Source organism: Pavona decussata, unplaced genomic scaffold (assembly GCF_977016875.1).
Source record: "Pavona decussata unplaced genomic scaffold, jaPavDecu1.1 SCAFFOLD_120, whole genome shotgun sequence".
NCBI classification, from domain to species: Eukaryota; Metazoa; Cnidaria; class Anthozoa; order Scleractinia; family Agariciidae; genus Pavona; species Pavona decussata.
The window spans coordinates 225,001-244,895 of record NW_028145534.1 but is presented as its reverse complement, the minus strand read 5'-3'; the positions used below and the strand labels follow the sequence as shown (position 1 = coordinate 244,895).

General features: G+C 38.6%; 1 protein-coding gene across 3 annotated transcripts in view; it reads left to right on the top strand.

The window, feature by feature from the left end:
* Positions 1–1,105: 1,105 nt before the first annotated feature.
* LOC146469666 (far upstream element-binding protein 3-like) overlaps positions 1,106–19,895 on the top strand; it is a 24,940-nt gene continuing 6,150 nt past the window's right edge. For 2 of the 3 annotated variants that reach the window (XM_085122978.1, XM_085122977.1), the window contains exons 1-16: positions 1,106–1,245; positions 1,313–1,385; positions 1,495–1,527; positions 1,634–1,675; positions 3,283–3,346; positions 4,881–4,942; positions 5,206–5,277; positions 7,043–7,112; positions 7,382–7,439; positions 8,177–8,255; positions 13,473–13,504; positions 13,983–14,159; positions 15,220–15,297; positions 15,634–15,736; positions 18,294–18,391; positions 19,513–19,624. In XM_085122978.1, the coding sequence (XP_084979104.1) occupies positions 1,147–1,245; positions 1,313–1,385; positions 1,495–1,527; positions 1,634–1,675; positions 3,283–3,346; positions 4,881–4,942; positions 5,206–5,277; positions 7,043–7,112; positions 7,382–7,439; positions 8,177–8,255; positions 13,473–13,504; positions 13,983–14,159; positions 15,220–15,297; positions 15,634–15,736; positions 18,294–18,391; positions 19,513–19,624 (1,252 nt within the window). In that variant the 5' untranslated portion in view covers positions 1,106–1,146. The remainder of the gene's footprint in view (positions 1,246–1,312; positions 1,386–1,494; positions 1,528–1,633; positions 1,676–3,282; positions 3,347–4,880; positions 4,943–5,205; positions 5,278–7,042; positions 7,113–7,381; positions 7,440–8,176; positions 8,256–13,472; positions 13,505–13,982; positions 14,160–15,219; positions 15,298–15,633; positions 15,737–18,293; positions 18,392–19,512; positions 19,625–19,895) is intronic. The other variant, XM_085122979.1, reaches the window with a different exon arrangement.

Sequence of the window (19,895 nt, the reverse complement as noted above, 5' to 3'; positions counted from 1 at the left end):
CGCAGTTTCGTGTCTTCTGCAAAAATCGTATATTAAGTACAATCTAGGGAATTTCAAACGGTCAATGAAGCAGAGGTTGATCATAAATTCTACAACTTGAATCGGAGTAATTTATCTACACTACTGAGTTGGAACTGATTCCATGAATTCTACCAGAAAAAGCATTTATTCAAGCTTAAACTGCGGTAATAAGTACATCTTTTGCTCTATAAAATGAAATGTAGTTCATAAAAAATTCTTTCAGTAACGGCATTATAATTCATCACTCACAAGAAAATACAAATACATTCTTCTTGTTAATAGTAATCTGTTTATTTACCGATGTAATTCGCGAAGCACAATATTGAATATCTATTTGGTCACCGATTTCCTGTGAATAAATACATTGTTTTCGATCACAATCAGCGCTCTGGGCTCATTTTTTTTTTCGTTTAACTACGTCTTAAAGTCAAGGACATAGGGAACAAACTAAGATGAAAAGTACCTTTGAATTATATTCATACGCGGCTTGTTTCAGTCCGTTGGCATTTCTGAACACTTCGCCTGCTTACATTCTATTGCCAAAAATTCTTGGTATTCCATTTGGCAATACTAAAATTGATCTTCTTTTGCATTTCACCCCATTTGGAGCTCTGTTAAAAGGCGTAAAGCCAGCGATACTTCTGCTCTAATCACCATGCCTGTTTAGGTTTTGACTCAAGCGTCCCCCATCGTCTGTCGGTTTCCCTCTGGCGTCCCGAAACGACTGTTTTTAAAATAATTGTTTTGGATTAACAACACTCTACCTGAGTGGAAGAAACGTGAACCTCTTCCAGGTCTCAAGTGAGTGTGTGATGTAGAAATGCTTGGTTGTAAAACCCCTTGTTGTCGTAAAGTTCGTAGCTGGCTTCTCCGTCCTTCTGAGAAAGCGACAACTGCATACCTTACTACCCCTCCCTAACGACAAATTGTGTCAAGCACCCAGATTTTGGGTGCCACGTGACCAGCTTCACCCAGGGTCTCTCTCTCTCTCGCTAAGGCGGGAAGAAGAGAGACCCTGGGAACGAGGTTGGTCTGTTCGTGACTGGTTCGCGCTGTTCTACGAATCCCGCCATGCCTTGCGGGCCTGTATCACTATCTCTTTTCTGCTTCATTCACGTGTTGAACATGGCGGACGCAATGGCATTCAACAATGTTCCACCGCCTTCGGCGGCCCCTGTAGATCCCAATTCAGCGTTTGCTGACGCATTAAAAAGAGCTAAGGAGGTAGGACATTTATTGAACGTCTTTAATTGGTATTTTATACGGAATTTAACTAGAATTTTCTCGTTAGATCGCGGCCCGGATGGGATCAAGTAGCGCCGCAGCAGCCGCCGCAGCGGATGCTTCGCATTCGGCTGACCAAGGTGCGAAAATTTCGTTATTCGTCTCAAGAACACATGTCATTTTGTCAACAGAATGTCTATTGTGACAAAGAATAGAGCGGTAATTATTTTGCTTTCGTCTGCTTTGCAGATATCAGTAAGAAAAGAGCTTTCGAACACGACGGTAAGGATTGAGATTTTATGTGCCAGGATGTGAGCTTATTTCGCTTGAATAGCAAGCTTATTCTTTCATGCCTGTAAATAAAACGACATATTTAATCTCGTTTTAGGCGGTGGAGACGAGATTGTTGTAAAAAGACAAGCTACAGAAGGTAGGATGAGGATTTGTTTAATGAAATATAAACATGAAAGTTTCTTTCTTTCTTTTCTAACCATCAATTAGAAGCTTGTGGAAATCTAAGGTCGTTCGAAGGAAAAAATAAATGTTTTCAGGGTTCAATCAAATCCGTAGCGTAGAGACTCTGTAATCTACGAAATGAAAGCATTGAGTAAATTAGATTTCTTCTATTATATGAAAGGGATTGTTTAAAAGGGAGAAGTAAAATTTCGTTTTTGTCAAAATCTTAGATTGTTTGGCCAGGAAGTTTAGGTTGGTGAAAGTAAAAGTTGTACTAAATGTAAGCTTATGTATGCACCTTTTATTCTTTTCCTTTGGTATCATGCTGAATTTTTGAAGAGAAATGATTTAAAGTAACTTTAAGAAACTATCTTTGCTTGTAATTAACATGAACCAGAAAGAGATGCCATTTAGCAGCAAGTCCTTTTGGTGTCTAAGACAAGATAGATGCAGGGCATTTAACTGTTCACTTTTGCACTTACGGTTAAACAGACGACTTTTCGCAGCATTAGAAAACATGGTTTTACTCAATATCTAACCACCCTGGCCTAGCTATGGAGGTTCCAGTCAGCAAGACTGCATTTTATGTAGGTTACTTACGCCAAAGATCTTCAGTGTGGGTTTCCAAATCGCTCAGTGTATTGGTGCATGATTGTGGTCTTGGTGCAAAGCAGCAAAGACCAAGGTAATATCTGTGCGTGGGTTGAGATAACCTAAAAGGGGTAATGACGTGACCAAAAATTACCTAGGCTTTTGAAAACTTCTACCTGCCAAACAAACTGTTTTTGCCCAAAAATTTCCAGGATTTCTCTCCTGGTGTAGGAACTAGAGTCTATAGGCGGCTGGCATAACATTTTGCTGGCTAGGCGCTTTGGCAGCCGGTTGGTGTGAAACCTTGGATACTCCCGGCCTATCTTCGGCCTTGGACGTACATAGAATGCACCCTGGACAGTCAGTCTACGTCATATTGACCAGTATTTCTGAGATTGAAATGAACATTTCAATTCCTCTTTGTGATGTCTGGCATTTGAATGGAATCTTGAAGATTTCCCCTGAAATCTTAATGAAAAAGATGCATTACTGAAAAAAAATTCGAAGTGCTTGGGAAGCAATCGTTATTTTTGAAATACTTAATATGCTGTTATGTATAGCTTTATACTTTCGATAAACTAGGGACAATTTTACGGGAACTCTGAAATGTTGCTGGCAATGTTCATAACTGTCATATACGGTCTGTACATTTCAAAACTCATTCAAATTTCAAAACTACTGGTCTTGCATGATGTAGATTGACTGTAAGACCTTTTACAAGATTGCTGACTACTCTAATGGGCCAGATCGTTACCTCACTGGTAATGGCAACTTATTTTGGCTTTAAAAGATTACGTTCTCGGTTTTTTTCTTATCTTCACACCTATTCGATTTGACCAGCCTATATTGTTTACTAATTTTTGTGGGCTGTAGAAATGTCAGTCGTCATTGCATTGTGCAAACTCCCATATGGGATATGAGCTATATACATGCATGTGGAGCTAAACTGTTTACCTTCAAGTTTGAAGTCTTGTGTAATTTGGTTTTCAGGCACCATGGATGGAAAAGACCCAAAATCAATAGCTATGCAAGTTGCGGCCAGCCTTGCACAAAGGTATTTTATAGTTCTTATGATTACATACATGTACATAAACATCACCCGTTCATCCCTAAGAGTACCAATTGGCACATAACAGTGATGCCACAAGCTGGTTGATATTTGGGAGTATTCTGTCAATATGCAGAGTCATCATGCAAAGTGGACTCTTTAAGAGGTCTGCTTATTGAAGGCAAATCCTTAGTACCTATATGACCTTCCTATTGCTGGTACATTTAGGAATAATCAGGGTTCCTGTATCTAACGAATTGTACATTTAAAAGTCAAAACTCTCAAATTTGGCCTTTTGTTTCAACACCTGTATAAATTGCCACCGCAAAGGCCTACGAGGATGACCAACTTCTCAAGGCTTGTAAATGTATGAAATTTAACCGGCTTGAGAGATGTTCTTTGGATTGCGACTGGCCGTTTGTCTTGTAGACGGAGCTTTTTCAAAACTAACGTGATCCACAGCCTTGTACCCTTACAGGGCTCAATGTTAGCGACCAGCTGATCGCATATGCGACTAGATTTTTTATTTTGCGCCTGAAAAATCATATGTGATCGCACTCACGCGCCTAAAAATGTTCAAGTTCAGTGCGCCTGAATCGGGGCCACTTTGATTCCTCACCTAACAGTTCCCGTGTACTCTGCCTGATTAAACACGAAACAGAAGCTTGAAATAATAAATTCAAATGTGGATGTAACGCAATTAGGTTCCACATAATAAAGTTACACCATTTTTCTTGCATCAGTGTGTGTTTTAATTGTTGTTTCCCCAAGTCCATTTCTTGTCCGTGTTTCAACCCACCCCAGACTCTTCTCGGCTTTGTGACCGCACCGCTGACACGTACGAGTGAAGGCAACCCTCTGAAACACGTGCTTCTGACCCAACTACAGCAGTTGTGAAGTGGTTAAACAGTGGGCAGAGATCAAGGCAACCTAACCTTGCATACTGGAAGTGGCCAGATGAATTAATTTCAGTTGGTGGTCCGTGGGACTTGAAGGATTTCGTCTGATCGAGAGGATATTCAATGACATTATTCCTTATTTCTTGTTTAACGTACCATAACATGTAATATTCTAAAAAATGTAACAGTATTTTTGCTATCGCAAATGTACAGTAAGAGACTGAAAGAAACAAACACGCGATTGAAATAAAACATTACCGTGCTGGTTAATGATCGGCAAGCAAAAATAAGCACAAGAAATGAATAACGTTTCGGTGTCGTTATGACACCATTATCAATGATCACTGATAAAATATCTGAAGCTTCTGATTTTTCTTTTTGGTGCTACCAGTATTTTAAGTTGTGCTCCTAAAATTTTTAGCTGCGCGCCTAAAATTTCGGCAGTGCGCCTAGAAATTTACACCTGGTAGCACAGGTGCTCCCAAAGTCAAAATAAACTTTGAGCCCTGCCTTATACATTGTAGCAGTGTATCTTTAAAATGTGTGTTTTGTTGATCATTGTCAATGTGTGTGTTGCTGTCAGACAAACATGTGCAAGGACATTGGGTTCTCATTTATAATTTACGTTTTTTCTTCTGTAGAGCTGGTCTTGGGTCAATGGTCTCAGAAGATATGAAGATCCCCAACAGATTTGTAGGACTAAGTAAGTACACAATGGTTTTTTATTTGTCATAATTAATTTCATGCTGACATTCCACTTAATTGCAGTCTTCAATGGTCTGTCTCAACTACATGTAAAATGAAATAAAACAAAACCACTGGCATAACACCATTAGTGGTATTATTTCAAAGTCTCTTTTGCCGCGCAGCTGCTTTGAACACACATGATGATATTCAAAGCTATGACTGATGGCCAATCCTCAAATGTCAGCCATATTCTGAACTGTTCAATTTTTCTTCTTTTAGTTATTGGACGTGGTGGGGAGCAGATCAATAAACTACAATCAGAAACTGGAGCAAAAATCCAAGTTGCCCCAGGTAATGAAATAACTTGTGTTCCCTGAATCTGAAGCATTGGGATGTGAGTTGTAGAAGTCAGCTTTCAGGATTAATTGTAATGGGTTATTCCAGAAAAAATCCACACCTCCCCGACGGATGGGATTCTGGAAATTCTCACCGGAGGGGGGGTCAAAGACTCTGGAAATCCAGGTGGGAGGGGGGGTTGAACTTAAGAAAGTCTTCTGCAGGAGTCATTTCGACCGATAGTTCACGCGATTCGAACGTTTAGTTCGGTGACACTTCAGCGCTCTCAGACCCTGAAAATAATAGAAATATTTTGTTCACATATTTCTCACCTAAAATAAATGATAATCTAAGTTCCTTCGCAGGTCCTTTTATAGCAGAAAACTCGAACAACAAGCTACTAAAGAACGGGCCATCGCAACATTGTTGCAACGAAGAGTTTGAAACGCCTGACACATTTCTACTCGTACCAGACCCCGCGCGCCACCGTCGTGTAATTTCACGTCCGCCATTGCAATTCTACTGCGTCAGGAGGAAGAATTTTTTTCTTGTGCAAGCAAGGATGCAGAGTAATTAGCTGAAGAAGATAATTCGAAAGAATTTTGGTCCAAACATTCCCTCTTCGTCGAAAATACTCGAGAGGAACTTGTAGCCATCTGTACCTCGAAAAAACCTTTGGAAACGCAAGTTGTTGCGAAAGCAACAGAAGGAGAAAGTTCTTGGACGGGTTCCTGCAACATAAACGGTGGTAACCTCTCTGAAGTCCCATTGTCCGTAGCACAGTTGAACAAGCAGCCAGTGCGTTTTCTGCGTGCCGTTTTAAGATTCCATGGGTGTTGTCCATCGGGCACAAAGGATGAACTCGTTCGCTTTTTCGCATTGTTGCTCCTTTCTTTTTTTAGTTCTACGCAATAGAGTTTTTAATATTAGCAGAAGCTTTAGAAATTAAAAAAGAACATCTTCTAGACGTGAATTAAATTTAAGCCTAATATTTTTTTCCGGAAATCCAGGCGGGAGGGGGGGTCTTTTGTTTTGGAAATCCAGACAGGAGGGGGGGTCTTGTGCTTCAGGAAATCCAGGTGAGAGGGGGGGTTAAAAAACGACCCCATCCGTCGGGGGGGTGTGGATTTTTTCTGGAATAACCCAATAATAATTTATTAATTCTAGTGGCTACCCTGTGATGAATGTATTTACTTGTTACATGCTGTCTGTGGTTCTTATCCATGAAAAAATACAGCTGCACATTAAAACGGTGCATTTTGCAGTGTTTTTAAAGGAGTGAGCTGGATTTCTGGTGGTTACTAATTATTTTGGTGCCTTGAGGTTATCATTGTGTTGGGCCATTAAGCAGTTTACATTTTAAGTTATAATGACTCTCTTTACTCAAACATGTTATCATGGATTTTCCATCATTATCAGTTACAGTGATCACTTAATGACTGGTCTTAAGGGAAACAGTTAATTTTGTTCCCGAGAGTCTTAATTGTTGAGGAAAACATTGAGATTCATTGGATTTTGAATGTGGAAAATTTAAGCATTAACAACAGTTGATTAATATTAATAAACTATTAGTATAAATTTTCCATTCTCTAAAATCCACTGTAACTATCAATGATGTATTGTTCCGAGGTTAAATAAAGAGAGATGTTTTGTTTTTTAAAAATCTTGATTTTCCTGCCTTTGTCCCAGCTACTTTAGATTTATTTTGTTTTACATTTTGTGAATGCAAAAGTTTTGACATTAAGATTTGAACTGACCAATTTGTGCATAATTTCATCAGACCCACCTCCCGGACAGATGGCCCCTCCAGATCGACATGTATCCATAAATGGCACTAAAGAAGCTGTAGAGTAAGTCCAGTGCCTTTCTTATATAGTCACAAGGCTCAGGGTGGGCCAAAATGCTATATATTTACTGTAATGTTTTACATGCTTGCACCCCCTCAAAAAGGCCTCAGAAACCATGAAAAGGTTTATCTCCTTCAGTTTGCAGATCCACAGTGTTACTATTTCCACCATCTCTTTTAGTGATTTATACTATCTTCACCTGCTCCATAGATGCAAATATTTACACAATCTCTCATACTGTACATGTACTTACAAGTGTTTCTTTCCTACAGGAAGGCGAAGAATTTGTTAAACAGGATATGCGAGGAAGGGAAAATTCCAGAATCATTGGTGAGTCAGAGTTTGACTGACATTTTTAAAATCTTTGTGGAGTTAATTTTGTTGTTTTAATTCACAGTCATTGCATGTTGGTCACAAAATAATAAATTTCAAGTTGGCATGACTTGACTTGTCACTTTCAGTAATATTAATTTTTGTTGTGACTATTTTGTCTATAACATATTACGATAAAATATTGCTAAAAAAATTGCTAAAAAACGAGGATGTTTCGACGTTAGCTTAACATCATTATCAAGTCAAAATATGTGCCAAACTTTTTGTTTAATTTTTTCTTACATTACAGCTTTTTAATCAGCTATTCTTCTTTTTAGTATTTACAGACTGCAACTTACAAACATATTTTGACCTGACAATGACGTTTCACTAACGTCAAAAAGTTGTTGTTTTTTAGCAAATTTTTTTAATCTTAAAATTAACGATTTTAGGAACTATTTTACCGCAATTTTTTATAGATAAAGTTATTGAAAAATAACATACAACATTCATGTGTAACTGTCTTCGATATAGAAACAGGCCACCACAAACATACAAATTGAAGTCCAGATTCTAAGACACAATTTTAATTAAATGAATGCATGTTAAAAACACACCACTAGCACCCCCCACACATTTTTGTGGGAACATAATTGCCTCACCATTTCCCAAGGGACAAAGAGCCTGGTGACATCGAACGCACTCTCTAATCAACGATTATTACTAGTTTTAAATCACTTCTATTTTTTCGTCAGATGTCATTACCAGTTGTTGCTCCTGGTGAGCAAGTGATTGAGTTGATGATACCAGCTAGTAAAGTTGGACTTATTATTGGTAAGTGTCATTGGTCCCTTTTTCAAACTCCTGACAAAATGTTAAAGTCATTCTACTGTATCTTGCATCCTCTTCCTTGGTGGGTACACCACATAAGTGTCGTAGCTGGAATCTGGTTTTAGGTTAAACCCATTGTCAATCTAGGTTTAAGTGGTCAACTGTACTCAAGCTAGTTCAAATCAGTTACTGACCCAGTGAAAATGTATGTGGTTTGATGGGATAACCCTAACCATTTAACCTTATTTCCCAAATTCTCCTCCTTATACAGTACCGCTCAAAAGTAAGTTACCAGTCTCGTCTCCTTTCTCGCGAGACGAGAGTCGCGTCTCTCGAGACGAGATTCTCGTCTCGAGACGCGACTCTCGTCTCTCGATACGAGAATCTCGTCTCGCGAGAATCACTGAAGCGGGAATTTTGGAATATTACCGAGTTTCTCGTGAGAAAACCACCGAGTTTCTCGCGCACTTGTCTCGTGATGCGTTTGTCCGTGTCTTTTTTAAAACGCGTGCCAACGTGTTCGCATCGTAAGAGTTATGTGATTCGAAACAATTTTGTCTTTATTCAGTTTAAAGGTTTCGATTCGTGCGCAATGTAAGAGATGATTTATTTTACAAAAACCGTGTCTTCAGTCACTTCAAAGGTTTCGTTTAGTAACAAGTTTGCAAAGCGATGCGCTAAGCAACCTCATGTCTTCAGTCACTTCAAAGGTTTCGTTTAGTAACAAGTTTGCAAAGCGATGCGCTAAGCAACCTCATGTCTTCAGTCACTTCAAAGGTTTCGTTTAGTAACAAGTTTGCAAAGCGATGCGCTAAGCAACCTCATGTCTTCAGTCACTTCAAAGGTTTCGTTTTACATGTAATAGCGACGAGTTTGTAAAGCGATGCGCTAAGCGAACTCGCCGGGAAATCAATTTGCAATTGAAACTTTCCCGCAAACACACACAATTCCTACATTAAAAAAACCAGCCTCTTTAAAGTCAAGTTTTCTGCCTGTATCTATAAAACAGTGTTTGAAAACCCTGAAACTTACAATGTTTTTCAAGTTCACCGCGGTTCAAATTTGCATACGTGACATGTATCGTGCTTTGCTAATTACCGCTATGGAATCAAACTTCTTTCAATCTTTGTGGTTGCAAGCAAATGCGATTTCTACCACGGAAAAAACAGAGTTGTGAATAAAGAAAATCGAAAACGCTAACGTTGTTGAAGAGCTGGCGTATACTGTGTAGTTCTGGTTTAGAATTGATTTCAGTTCATTGAGCACCGAATTTGCATATCGGCAACGAGAAGATGTCAAAGGTTACCTCGCCGCGCTTACAGGCCCGTTTACACGTTAAAAGAGAAGGAACGGCTCGGTTAGAAACAAGTTCCGGTTCCAGACGAAATCTTCCGTTTACACGTACAAATTCTGTAATGTACCTAACAGAAAAAGGCACGGTACTTGAGAGCCCGTTGGAACGGGTACTAAACGTTTACATGTTGTTTTCTTCGAGACCGGTAACGATAGAGCTCGCAATAATTAAACAAAACTGCTTCGATTAGTTGTTCCTATGTGCTTACACATACAGTACACTGTGCGTATCTCCGACTATCATAAATTTACAAGCACTTTTCTGGTTTCTTCTGAAGAAGAGAACACGAAATTCATGTTTGAGAGGGCGAGTGATTCTTCAAAGAAATGCTTCTGAGAGAATGTACCGAATTAGGAGAAAAACAAGGCTTACGGTTCTCCTATTAACAGCCCTTGTGTCGCACTTCACAGTCGCACAGAGCTTGTGGCAAATTCCAAGAACAAGCGCTTGGTTTGATCTTGCATACAGCCCTTACTCTAACGATCAATGGTATGCTAAACAACTGACATGGAGTACAACGGGCTCAGAAAAAACGTAACAGAACGGTGCCGAAAAAAGGGCGAGCGTTTACACGTTGAAAAGAAAACAAAAATGTGGGTACGGAACCGTTTTTTATCGGTTCCGTTCCGAAAGGGGTCCATAGCCGCCTATGGACCTTTTTAGGAACGGAACGGATAAGACTGGAACGGATCAAGTACTGTTTACACGTCAAATTTTGACGGAGCCGTTCGTCTTTTTATCCGAGCTGTTCCAATTTTTTCGGTCGTGTAAACGGCCCTTACATCTCAACCTTCGAAACTGGAGATTTTGATCAGAAAGTTTCATTTGCAAAGCATTGCGATTTCGCCTTCAAACGCATTGAACTTGGATGTATAAAAAACAAAACAATTTGCACTTGAAAACCAACTCAACGCGAACTTGCAAGTGAAACATGAGACATCCTCAATGTGTTCAAGAAAGTGTAACGCAATGGCTTCATAAAAAAAAAAACTATAAAAGATCCAACTTATCATATTTATTACATTTTCGTTTTATTTACATTTACACGAAGACGCTTTTTATTAGCCATTAGCTCCGATAACCCAATGTGCCACTTCCGAATAAATGCGCAATGACAGATTTATAAACAAGTTCGCTAGGCTTCTTCGCAGCCGTCGTTCGCTTAAACTGACACGGATGTTACTAAAAGCGGGAACGGGGAACGGGGAACAGGAACGGGAGTCTGGGAACGAGTGTACAGCGGTAATCCCTAAACGAATTCAAAAAAGGCTATTTAATGCAGCTTAAAGAGCGCTTTTAAGGTTTATCTTGGATTTTTTTGGAAGATATTCAGGGCTAAGTTTCATAACAGGAATTAAGAGTGATCGTTAGTAAAAACCAAAGAAATCGTGGCCACGGTAAAATAAAAAATCGATTTCGCTCATACTTTTTCCGTTTGAAGGCCTAGGTAAGTAACTGAAGGATAAACAGTTAGGTTTTTTTTTAATATTCCATGAAAAACGGTCACCCTACGGGAAGCCCGTATTTCACCTCGCGAGAACTCGAAATTTTACACTTTGCAGCTTCTCGCTCACAGACGTTCACATAGCTGCGACTCTTTCCTACCCGGTATAATTGATGTTGATTCTTCGTCAGTCAAAACATAGCAATTACTTTCATCTCTTCTCGTTTGTGAGCGAACTTAGCTCAGATTAAGCAGACACTCTTTTCTCAATTATGCAACAGTAAAATAATCCAAACCCAGCGAGGAAAAAAGCTGACCGGTAGTGGCTCAAATGCTCTGATATTTTAACAAAAGACAGTTGATTTTGTGGTTTGCGGTGTTAATATTTAGGATCTAGCAGCACCCGATCAAATTTCAATAAAATTACAACTCAGTGCCTTTGAAATCTACAACTCCACAGCGTGTATAAGAGAACAATGCATTATTTGCTTTTCGTGGGAACAGTCACTTCCGATTGGCTATCGAAGGCTGATAAAGCTTCTCATCCTTAATAAAATTAATTTTAATTGTTCCAGGTTGTACTGCTATTCAGAAATTCTCTATTTCTTTTAACCGGGGAATCTGGCACATCGTTAAGTAAGATATTTTAGAACATGACTTATTTTAAATCAACGGATGTAAATATATGCTTGTAGCCAAGTCGCTCGTGCATGACACAGATTGGGCAGCGAGTGAGATTTAATTTCATCTCGTGGTAATTTTGGTGTATTTTAGTTTGTTTTACCTGTGAATGCAGTAGTTAACATCAATATATTTTTTTAAAACATTTAAAGAGTTTAAACCCTCTTTTTTATTGAAACTTTGGCCAAGGAGTTAATTTATTCTATTGTGCCTTTTTATGTAGAGTTGTAGAACTCAAATGCGCTGAATTATAATTTTATTGAAATTTGATTGGCGTTCGTGCAAAAGTGCTGCTAGATCCTAAACCGCAAACCTAAAAATCAATGACTGAACTGTCTCAATCTCGTACCCAGAGTCTTCAGGCTTTTTGGTCAGCGGGACAACGCCGGGAAGACTCTGGGGACAACGAAAAAAATTCATTTTTTTTTATTAGCTGTTCCGTAACGGTTTCCATTGTTTTATTTATTTATTTATTTATTTATTTATTTATTTAATTCAATATTTATCCAGGGGCATCCAATTTAGCAGAGCTAGTTTAAATGGAGCCCTGACACAGCACAAGACAAAACACAAAACATTGAAACAAAAAAAAGCAAATAAAAAACTAGACAAATAATGAAATTATATATGCAGCATGTACCGCGGGCGTTACTGCTTAAGATGGCACTCTAGTTCGGTTTTACCACAGAAATCCTGCGGTAATAAAATTCGATGTCCCCAGAGTCTTCCTGACGTTGCCCCGCTGACCAAAAAGCCTGAAGACTCTGGGTACGAGATTGGAACTGTCTATTTTGAATTCTTATAGGGATTACCGCTGTACACTCGTTCCCAGACTCCCGTTCCCCGTTCCCCGTTCCCGGTTTTAGTAACATCCAACTGACACTCAACTTGATATTCTTGCGAAACTCTCGCGAAAAAGTCAAGCCTTAGTAAATGTACTTACAGTTTTTACACCGTCTCGCGAGACGAGTCTCTCGAGACGAGAATCGCGTCTCGTGAGAGGGTGGTAACTTACTTTTGAGCGGTACTGTACATTTGATTTCCGCAAATTACAAACATGTATCCCATGTAGTCTTCCACCTATAAAACTGTTTGCTGCCAAAAGCCCACGAGTGTGTAACATTGCAAAAACTATAACCTGAAAATTGACTTATTTTTTATGTGAACAAAGAATGTCATTGTTGTGCTATATAACAGATCACTTAATGACTGGCTCCTTGGGAAACAAGTTAATTTTGTTTTTCCAAGAAAATTGAATCCCGATGTTTCCCTCGACTTGGTCTCGGGGAATCATTGAGATTCTTGGGAAACAATTAACTGTTTCCCTTGAGACCAGTCATTAAATGTTTATTGTCACATGCACAGAAGTGTGTAGAAGAGGTCCAAAGGTCCACTCTACAGTGGCTACCCTTAGGGCCTTTGTAGTGAGACTGTTTGAGAGAGAATGGATTGTATCCTGGGATGAAAACACTGCACCATTGTGGAGGGGTGGCCATTTTCAGAAGTTTGACTGAAAAAGCTGAGTTAGATAGCATGCTGTGAAGGTACATTAGTTTCTCAAGGGAGATGGCCCCTTAAGCTTATTTTTTGGAACAGTCTTTTTGCCTTTTGTTAGTTCCTCGGATCCTCCCTGGCAGAAACTGCCCGTTGGATATGTTGTGGTTCAATTTTTTTAACCACAACAGATAGAACAGTTAGTTGCATCAATATCAATAAATTTTCTTGATTATACCACTCACAGGAAAAGGAGGTGAAACTATCAAGAGCCTTCAGGTACAGTTGTAGGTGTTTTGCTGCATTGCAATGTATACAGAAAGATAGTTATTGTGCACTTTAAATTGTAATTCTAAAATGATGTGTAATAGTTGTCAAGTTGCCTGAAAACATTTTTGTTAGTCTAATGTACAAAGTACTCTGTAGCAGACAATTCTTTAAGTTTTCCATTGTATTAGCATTATCATTGTTGCTGTTCTCTCTATCATCATAATCATTATTATTATAATGGCAATCTTTAAGAAAAGTACATAAGAACTCTACTTTTAGAGTTATTGCAGTTACAAATATAAAATTGTAATTTTAGTGAGAAACACCTAGCTCAAAACATATCTTGGTTTTTACATTTAACACTGCCTTCAGTGTCGTCAGTTAACATTGATAATGTTAGATATTAAATATTGCATGGATGAATTCAACTATTTTGCTATGCAAGGTTGTGTGTGCTCTAGTGTCTTTTGGTCATGTCACTTTGCAGGAGAGGGCACAGTGTCGGATGATGATGATTCAGGATGGACCATTCTTGAATGCACCAGAGAAGCCCCTGCGGATCATGGGAGATGTCATGAGAGCACAGCGTGGAAAGGACCTGGTGCAGGATCTGCTGACTGAGAAGGAACTTGAGGTTAGCCAAACAGGGGACAAGAACTGGAAGGTGATCATGGGGGAAGCAGGAATGATTGATAAATTTTATCAAATAAAATCCTGTTACTTTGATTCGTTCTTAATTTCATGGGTCTTTAATTTCATGATTTTTGCGAGTGTTAAAAAAATTGCAAAATTAAAGCCTCCCAAATAAAAATCCTTGGGTTACACACGAAGTTAAATACCATGGTAAGAAATTTGAATCACAAAAAACTTGATAAACATGATCAGCAACAACATGTACAGCTTATGTGTCAACATAAATAATAAATAATTCTCTGGTTAGCTCCATTTTGCATGCTGTCTTGTGATCAATAAAGTTAATGTGCAAAGATTTCACATGAATATATCAAGCAGAGAATCTTACTGTCATCAATCAATGTTTTTTTGCAAAATTGCCTTTATTTGGTTCCTTGTAGTTCTAAATCTCAAGTTTCTTGTAACGTTCCAACACTGAAACATTCTTCAAGGTGGAGTTGAGTGGAAAAAATGATGTTGACAATGATTCCGCGAATTTTAATGGTCTTTTTTCATTTTCCCCTATTGAAATGACAAAGATAAAGCCCCATGAAATACCATCTCGCCAAAATTGCGAAATTAAGAACGCGTAAAATTAAAGTAACTTGTTTCATTTATTGAGTGGCCATACTTTTTACAGTTAAAGGCATTTTTAACAGGCAACAAAGTTTACTTAGTATATGTAATCACACGAGGCTGAGTAGAATAAAGGATTAATTCTCACGCGTATTTTCAAAGCTTTCCCGAATTGCCCTTGTCCCTGCGCGACTAGGGCAATTTGCGAAAACTTTGAAAAGACAAGTGAAAACTGATCCTTAATTCTATGAGGACTCATAGCAATATTACGTGTTTATAACATACAGTTTATAACTGTAAAGGGCAAAAAACTATTGAGGCACTTTGTAAAACAGTCAGCCCCGGCCCGGAGTAAAAACACTCACCCATAAGCAAAACAAACAAACAATTCACCTGTTTCTTGGCGTACAAAACAAACGAAGTTTAAAAAGTAAGCTGAGTAGAAATTTTAGTGTTATCATTATCTTATATCTCAGCAAAATGTGCCTGGATTGGACTTCAAAGGGAATCGACATGACATGAACAGAGATCAGCCTGGCATGCAGCAGTTAGAGGTGGGTATTGATTATCAGTTTTTAAACTTCTTCCTTAGAATATACACCTTGACAATTCTTGTTGTTGCAATGGTGAATTAAATATAGTTGTTAAAAAAATTAAATAAATATTGTTTGACTAACATGTACGTACCTTTAGTCTCTTGCCATTTTTTTTTCTGAAATTGAAAGGTTTTACGCAAAAGTTACGTACTGTGTATATTGCTTTCGTAGAAAAACGTCAAGAGTGAATGTTATAATTTAACTTTTATTGAGCTTGTTATCCCCTTTTTTAAGTGTACAGATGTACAGTATCTTTTTTTTCACTGACAGCTTCCAATGTTTGCTTTGCTCTAGGTTCCTGTTCCTCGAGATATTGTAGGTTTTGTTATTGGTAAGAATGGCGAGACCATCAAAAGAATACAAGCAGAAACTGGGGCAAGAGTGCAATTTAATATGAGTAAGTTTTCTTCCCATTTCACCATAGAGATACATGTCCATGTTTTTTTTTTTTAAGTTTTGAGTTTGGATTGTGTAAGCAAGGCCAAGTATTATTAACTGTGGCTGGATAAAAATTAAAGGGAGAGTTTCACGGTTCGGCGCATGTGCGAGCGATAGCGTAAGCGCTGTCAAGCCAATTGTTTTTGGACCAATTAGAAGCGAGTAAACACCAGCGGGATACGGCGGGCAAGTCTTATAACTTGCTGGCATAAAAATAAAACTGACCGGCCAGTGTTTCGGTCACGCTTCAGAAAGAAACAAAAAGGCTGTCCATGTAAAATACATCAGGATTTTTGCAGCGCCGCTTCGTGCATGTCCCATGACATTCAAGAAATGCCAGAACTTTACTTATGAACTTATGCGAACGTATACGGTTTTATTTTAGTACAATGTCGATATCTCGCGGCATCGACCTTTTTTTATTACACCCAGTTCGAAAAGCCGAGAAGCTCCCTCAAACCAGTATTTCATCAGCGTTCAGTGATTAACTTACTATAGTGTGTTCGTTCGATAGCCTGATTTTATTAGACCAGCGAGAAGGCGAAGAACGAGAAACTGCAAGCTTCAAGAAGTGATGCGACCGTTTAGTAACAACAACACTCGGAGCGTCCTTTCGAGGTGCTGAAATGCATTTGAGAAAACTCTGCCATGGTGGCAAATCAAACCTGCGTTTGCCATTCGCAATGACCATAATTTTATAGATAAATGAATACCTTACAGAAGATTGTGTAGTTTGCCGCAAGTCTTTTGTTTTTTTTTGTTTTTTTGTTGTTGTTTTGTTTTTTTTCTACTGCCCGCTATTCGAGCCCGCTAATAGCAGTAATAGACGACTACAACTAACTCGCACATTTGATCAGGTATTTATTTGCTTTGCGTCTCGGTGTTGTAAATTTTTTTCCATCCAAGGCAAAACACTGATGTTTGATGCTGTTTGTCCGTCGAATTCTTTGTTTTTGACAGTTGACTTCCAAATGAACAAACAGTACGATTGAAAGCTAGAAAATACTCGCGAGTTCATCCAAAGCCAGTCGGTGGCCTTTGCCATTTCCAGCGAAAGTAGATGTGCCGCAAAATCGTTGTTTACTTTAAACTGACTTATCCCTTTACCAATTTTCCACGTATGGTGGACGTATCTTGTTAACCATACAGGATTTCTACATCCACTGAGGGCACTATACTCTGTCCGCTTGATCTGTGCTTCAAGAGAGTCCAGAGACAGTCCCGTCGCCGGTTGGCCGCGACGTCTCCTTTGACGATCTATCGACAAAATGTCGTTTTTGGATGCTAAAACACTTTTAACCTTACAAAAATTGAACTTATATTTACAACAGGCAACAAAGATTATAAAAAGTGAAGAATGAAGGGCGGATGATCCAAATTCGGGCGCGATTTCAACAGATTGTTCAACCACAAGCTCGCATCGAATTTAGTGTCGACCCGTACAACTTATTCTTGAGCCGGTCATCTCGCGCATGCGCTTAACCGTGAAACTCAGCCTTTAAGGCAAAGTTAAACTTGACACATGCAGGTTTTCATTAAGATTTTTAACCATTCTGCAAGAGGTTAGTGCACCTGGGCTGGATAGTTAACTTGGATATGGTCTTGGGTGAGGTGTTTAGAGCAGCTAGGAGAAGTCATGTTCATGGTTGGTCAATTTGCCTCGTGCATGCCTGTTGCTTAACCCTGTCTGTAGACCTGACAGGGTTAGGGAGGGGGTCTGCCGTACCATCTTTGAGCATTATAACTTTTTTAAATTATTTGTGCAAACAGTATGACACTTCATGACTTTTTTAGAAAATTTACCTGGGAACAATTTTGTAAGGTAGGTCAAGGCTCAGTGAACGTTGTTGTTACCATGGCAACCACTTTTGACTGGCTGGAAATTTACCATCACATTACTTTCAAATCTTGTTTTTAATGTACCAAAATAATAAGTTTCTTCAAGTAAATTGAAGGGGTGCGTGGAATAAGACCCTAAGTGACTTTTGATGTAAGTTCAAATTCTCCTTTTGTTTCACAAGCGAATACAAGACAACTATGAAGGAGAATCTAGCAATTTATTAGAAGTCACTTAGGGCTTTGTTCCAGGCACCCCTTCACTTGTCTTTTTCATATTATTTTAATTTTTGTTTTTCATTTCATTTTGATTACTTTTTGGTCAATTTTGGTGGTTTTATGAGATTTTTGTTAAGTCAAGAAATCCAAGATGGCTGCCATTTAGAAATTGTGACATTCTTCCCTCATATCCCTCCCCTCCCTTTCCAGGCTTCATCTTTTTTTTCTTCTGGGCCAGGGGGTCTAGATAGGGCTAATGAAATCCCTGGGGGTGGTCCCTTAGTTTGAAGTAGCATTTGATCTCTTACAGTATGCTCATTCATAGCAAATCATAAGCAGGATGGAGGATATTTTAAATTCCTGCTTTTGGAGTGTAGTCATATGATCAGCCAAAATCTCATTCAAATGTGCACTTTATCATCAGTATATTTTTAATTTATTAATTTTTACTCTTATTACAGAGGATAATTCTAATGCTCCTAATCGGATGGCATCTGTCCAAGGAACACCGGAACAGGTTAAGCAAGTTACAAAAACAATCCAGGAAATAATTGAACAGGTGATAATAAATAATTAGGAAACACTGATATACTGATAAACCGGTGGCCCTTCAGACAAGTGGATCAAGTCCAATTTTGAACCGCAAACTTAAGAAATTGTGTACAAAGTAGAAAGGAAGAGTTCTAGTACCAGTTGTAGTATGGCAAGGACTGAATCAGAGCCTACTACATACAGTATACTCTCTATTTTTTTTGTTTTCAGCTTGGAGTAATTACAGGAACATTTCTGCACACCCTTAAAATTTTGTTAGGTTTTCCAAACAGTTTGCTTGTGTTGTCAATAGGAACAAATCACTCCCATTGGCTTTAAACTGTCCCAAATGGCAGACTTAAGATCAGGGAATGTTTGAAATATTTTTTTAAAGATTGAATGTCCTTAGGATGCCTGAATATTCTTCTGGGTGAAACCTTGCTAACTGGACACTTTCGTTTTGGCACAGAATTTGTTGATAAAGGGCAGGCTTTGAACCTACATGTGTAAAAAGTTTGACTGTCTTTGAGCTTTGGCGAAACCACCTTTGAAAGGAAATTGGCCCATCATAGACTAAAGAAAGTCTCTTAGTCTGTTGTATTTGAGTTGCTTTGAAGTTAATTTATCTGGGGTGTTGGTAATAACAGCTTATTGGCAGCTGGTAATGCCATCATCTTCACATTGTAGGGAACAGTATAACTGTAATTAAGAATGTCTTAACATAACTGTAGGGGAACATTTTGTTCAGGGCTCTTGTTAAGAGCTGGTAACTGGTTATTTTTACCGTCTATTCACATAAATGTTATCGGCTATTGTGAAATAAATGTTTCCGAAATTATTGAAACCACATTATAAAATCATTGTATTTTGGAAAAGCTCCAGCAGTGGTGTAATATCATGTTGAAAATCCATCGCCTGTAAAAAAAAACACTCTTGGTTTGGTTTTTCTTTCATCAAAAACACTCTCTGAATTCAAGCTCTGCCATGTTTGGTTTCCATTCTTCCCATGGCCATCTCACACCCATCATTTCCTGGGCGACATTAATAAGATGGCTTCCACCTGTTATTGCAAATTTATTACTTCCTTTTACAAGTCTTAACAATAACCACGTTGTTGAATAACTTTCTGTTCTCTTTACATGTATACAGTCAAGGCAACGAGGAGGCCCGCCTCCCAGAGGTCCACCGGCAAACATGCCTGGAATCACTTCTGTTGAATATCCAGTGCCTGGAAACAAATGTGGATTGGTGATTGGAAAAGGTGAGTTAAACATGTTTTCAAGGCATTATGCATGCAAATTACCAACCATCAAAGTCCCTAAACTGCTGTCAGTATGAAATTGCAAGTAGAGCTCCTACCAAGTGGCTAGCCACAGCCACCTTTTGGCCATCCCAGTAATGGTTCTTCTACATGTACATGTAGAACTGTTTTCCACCCTTAGTGATTCTTTGGTTTTATTTTTGTCTAAACCATAAGTTTTTGAAAAAAAATAGAATGTTTTGTAAGAGCCACTTTGAAATTTCCGTCTTTT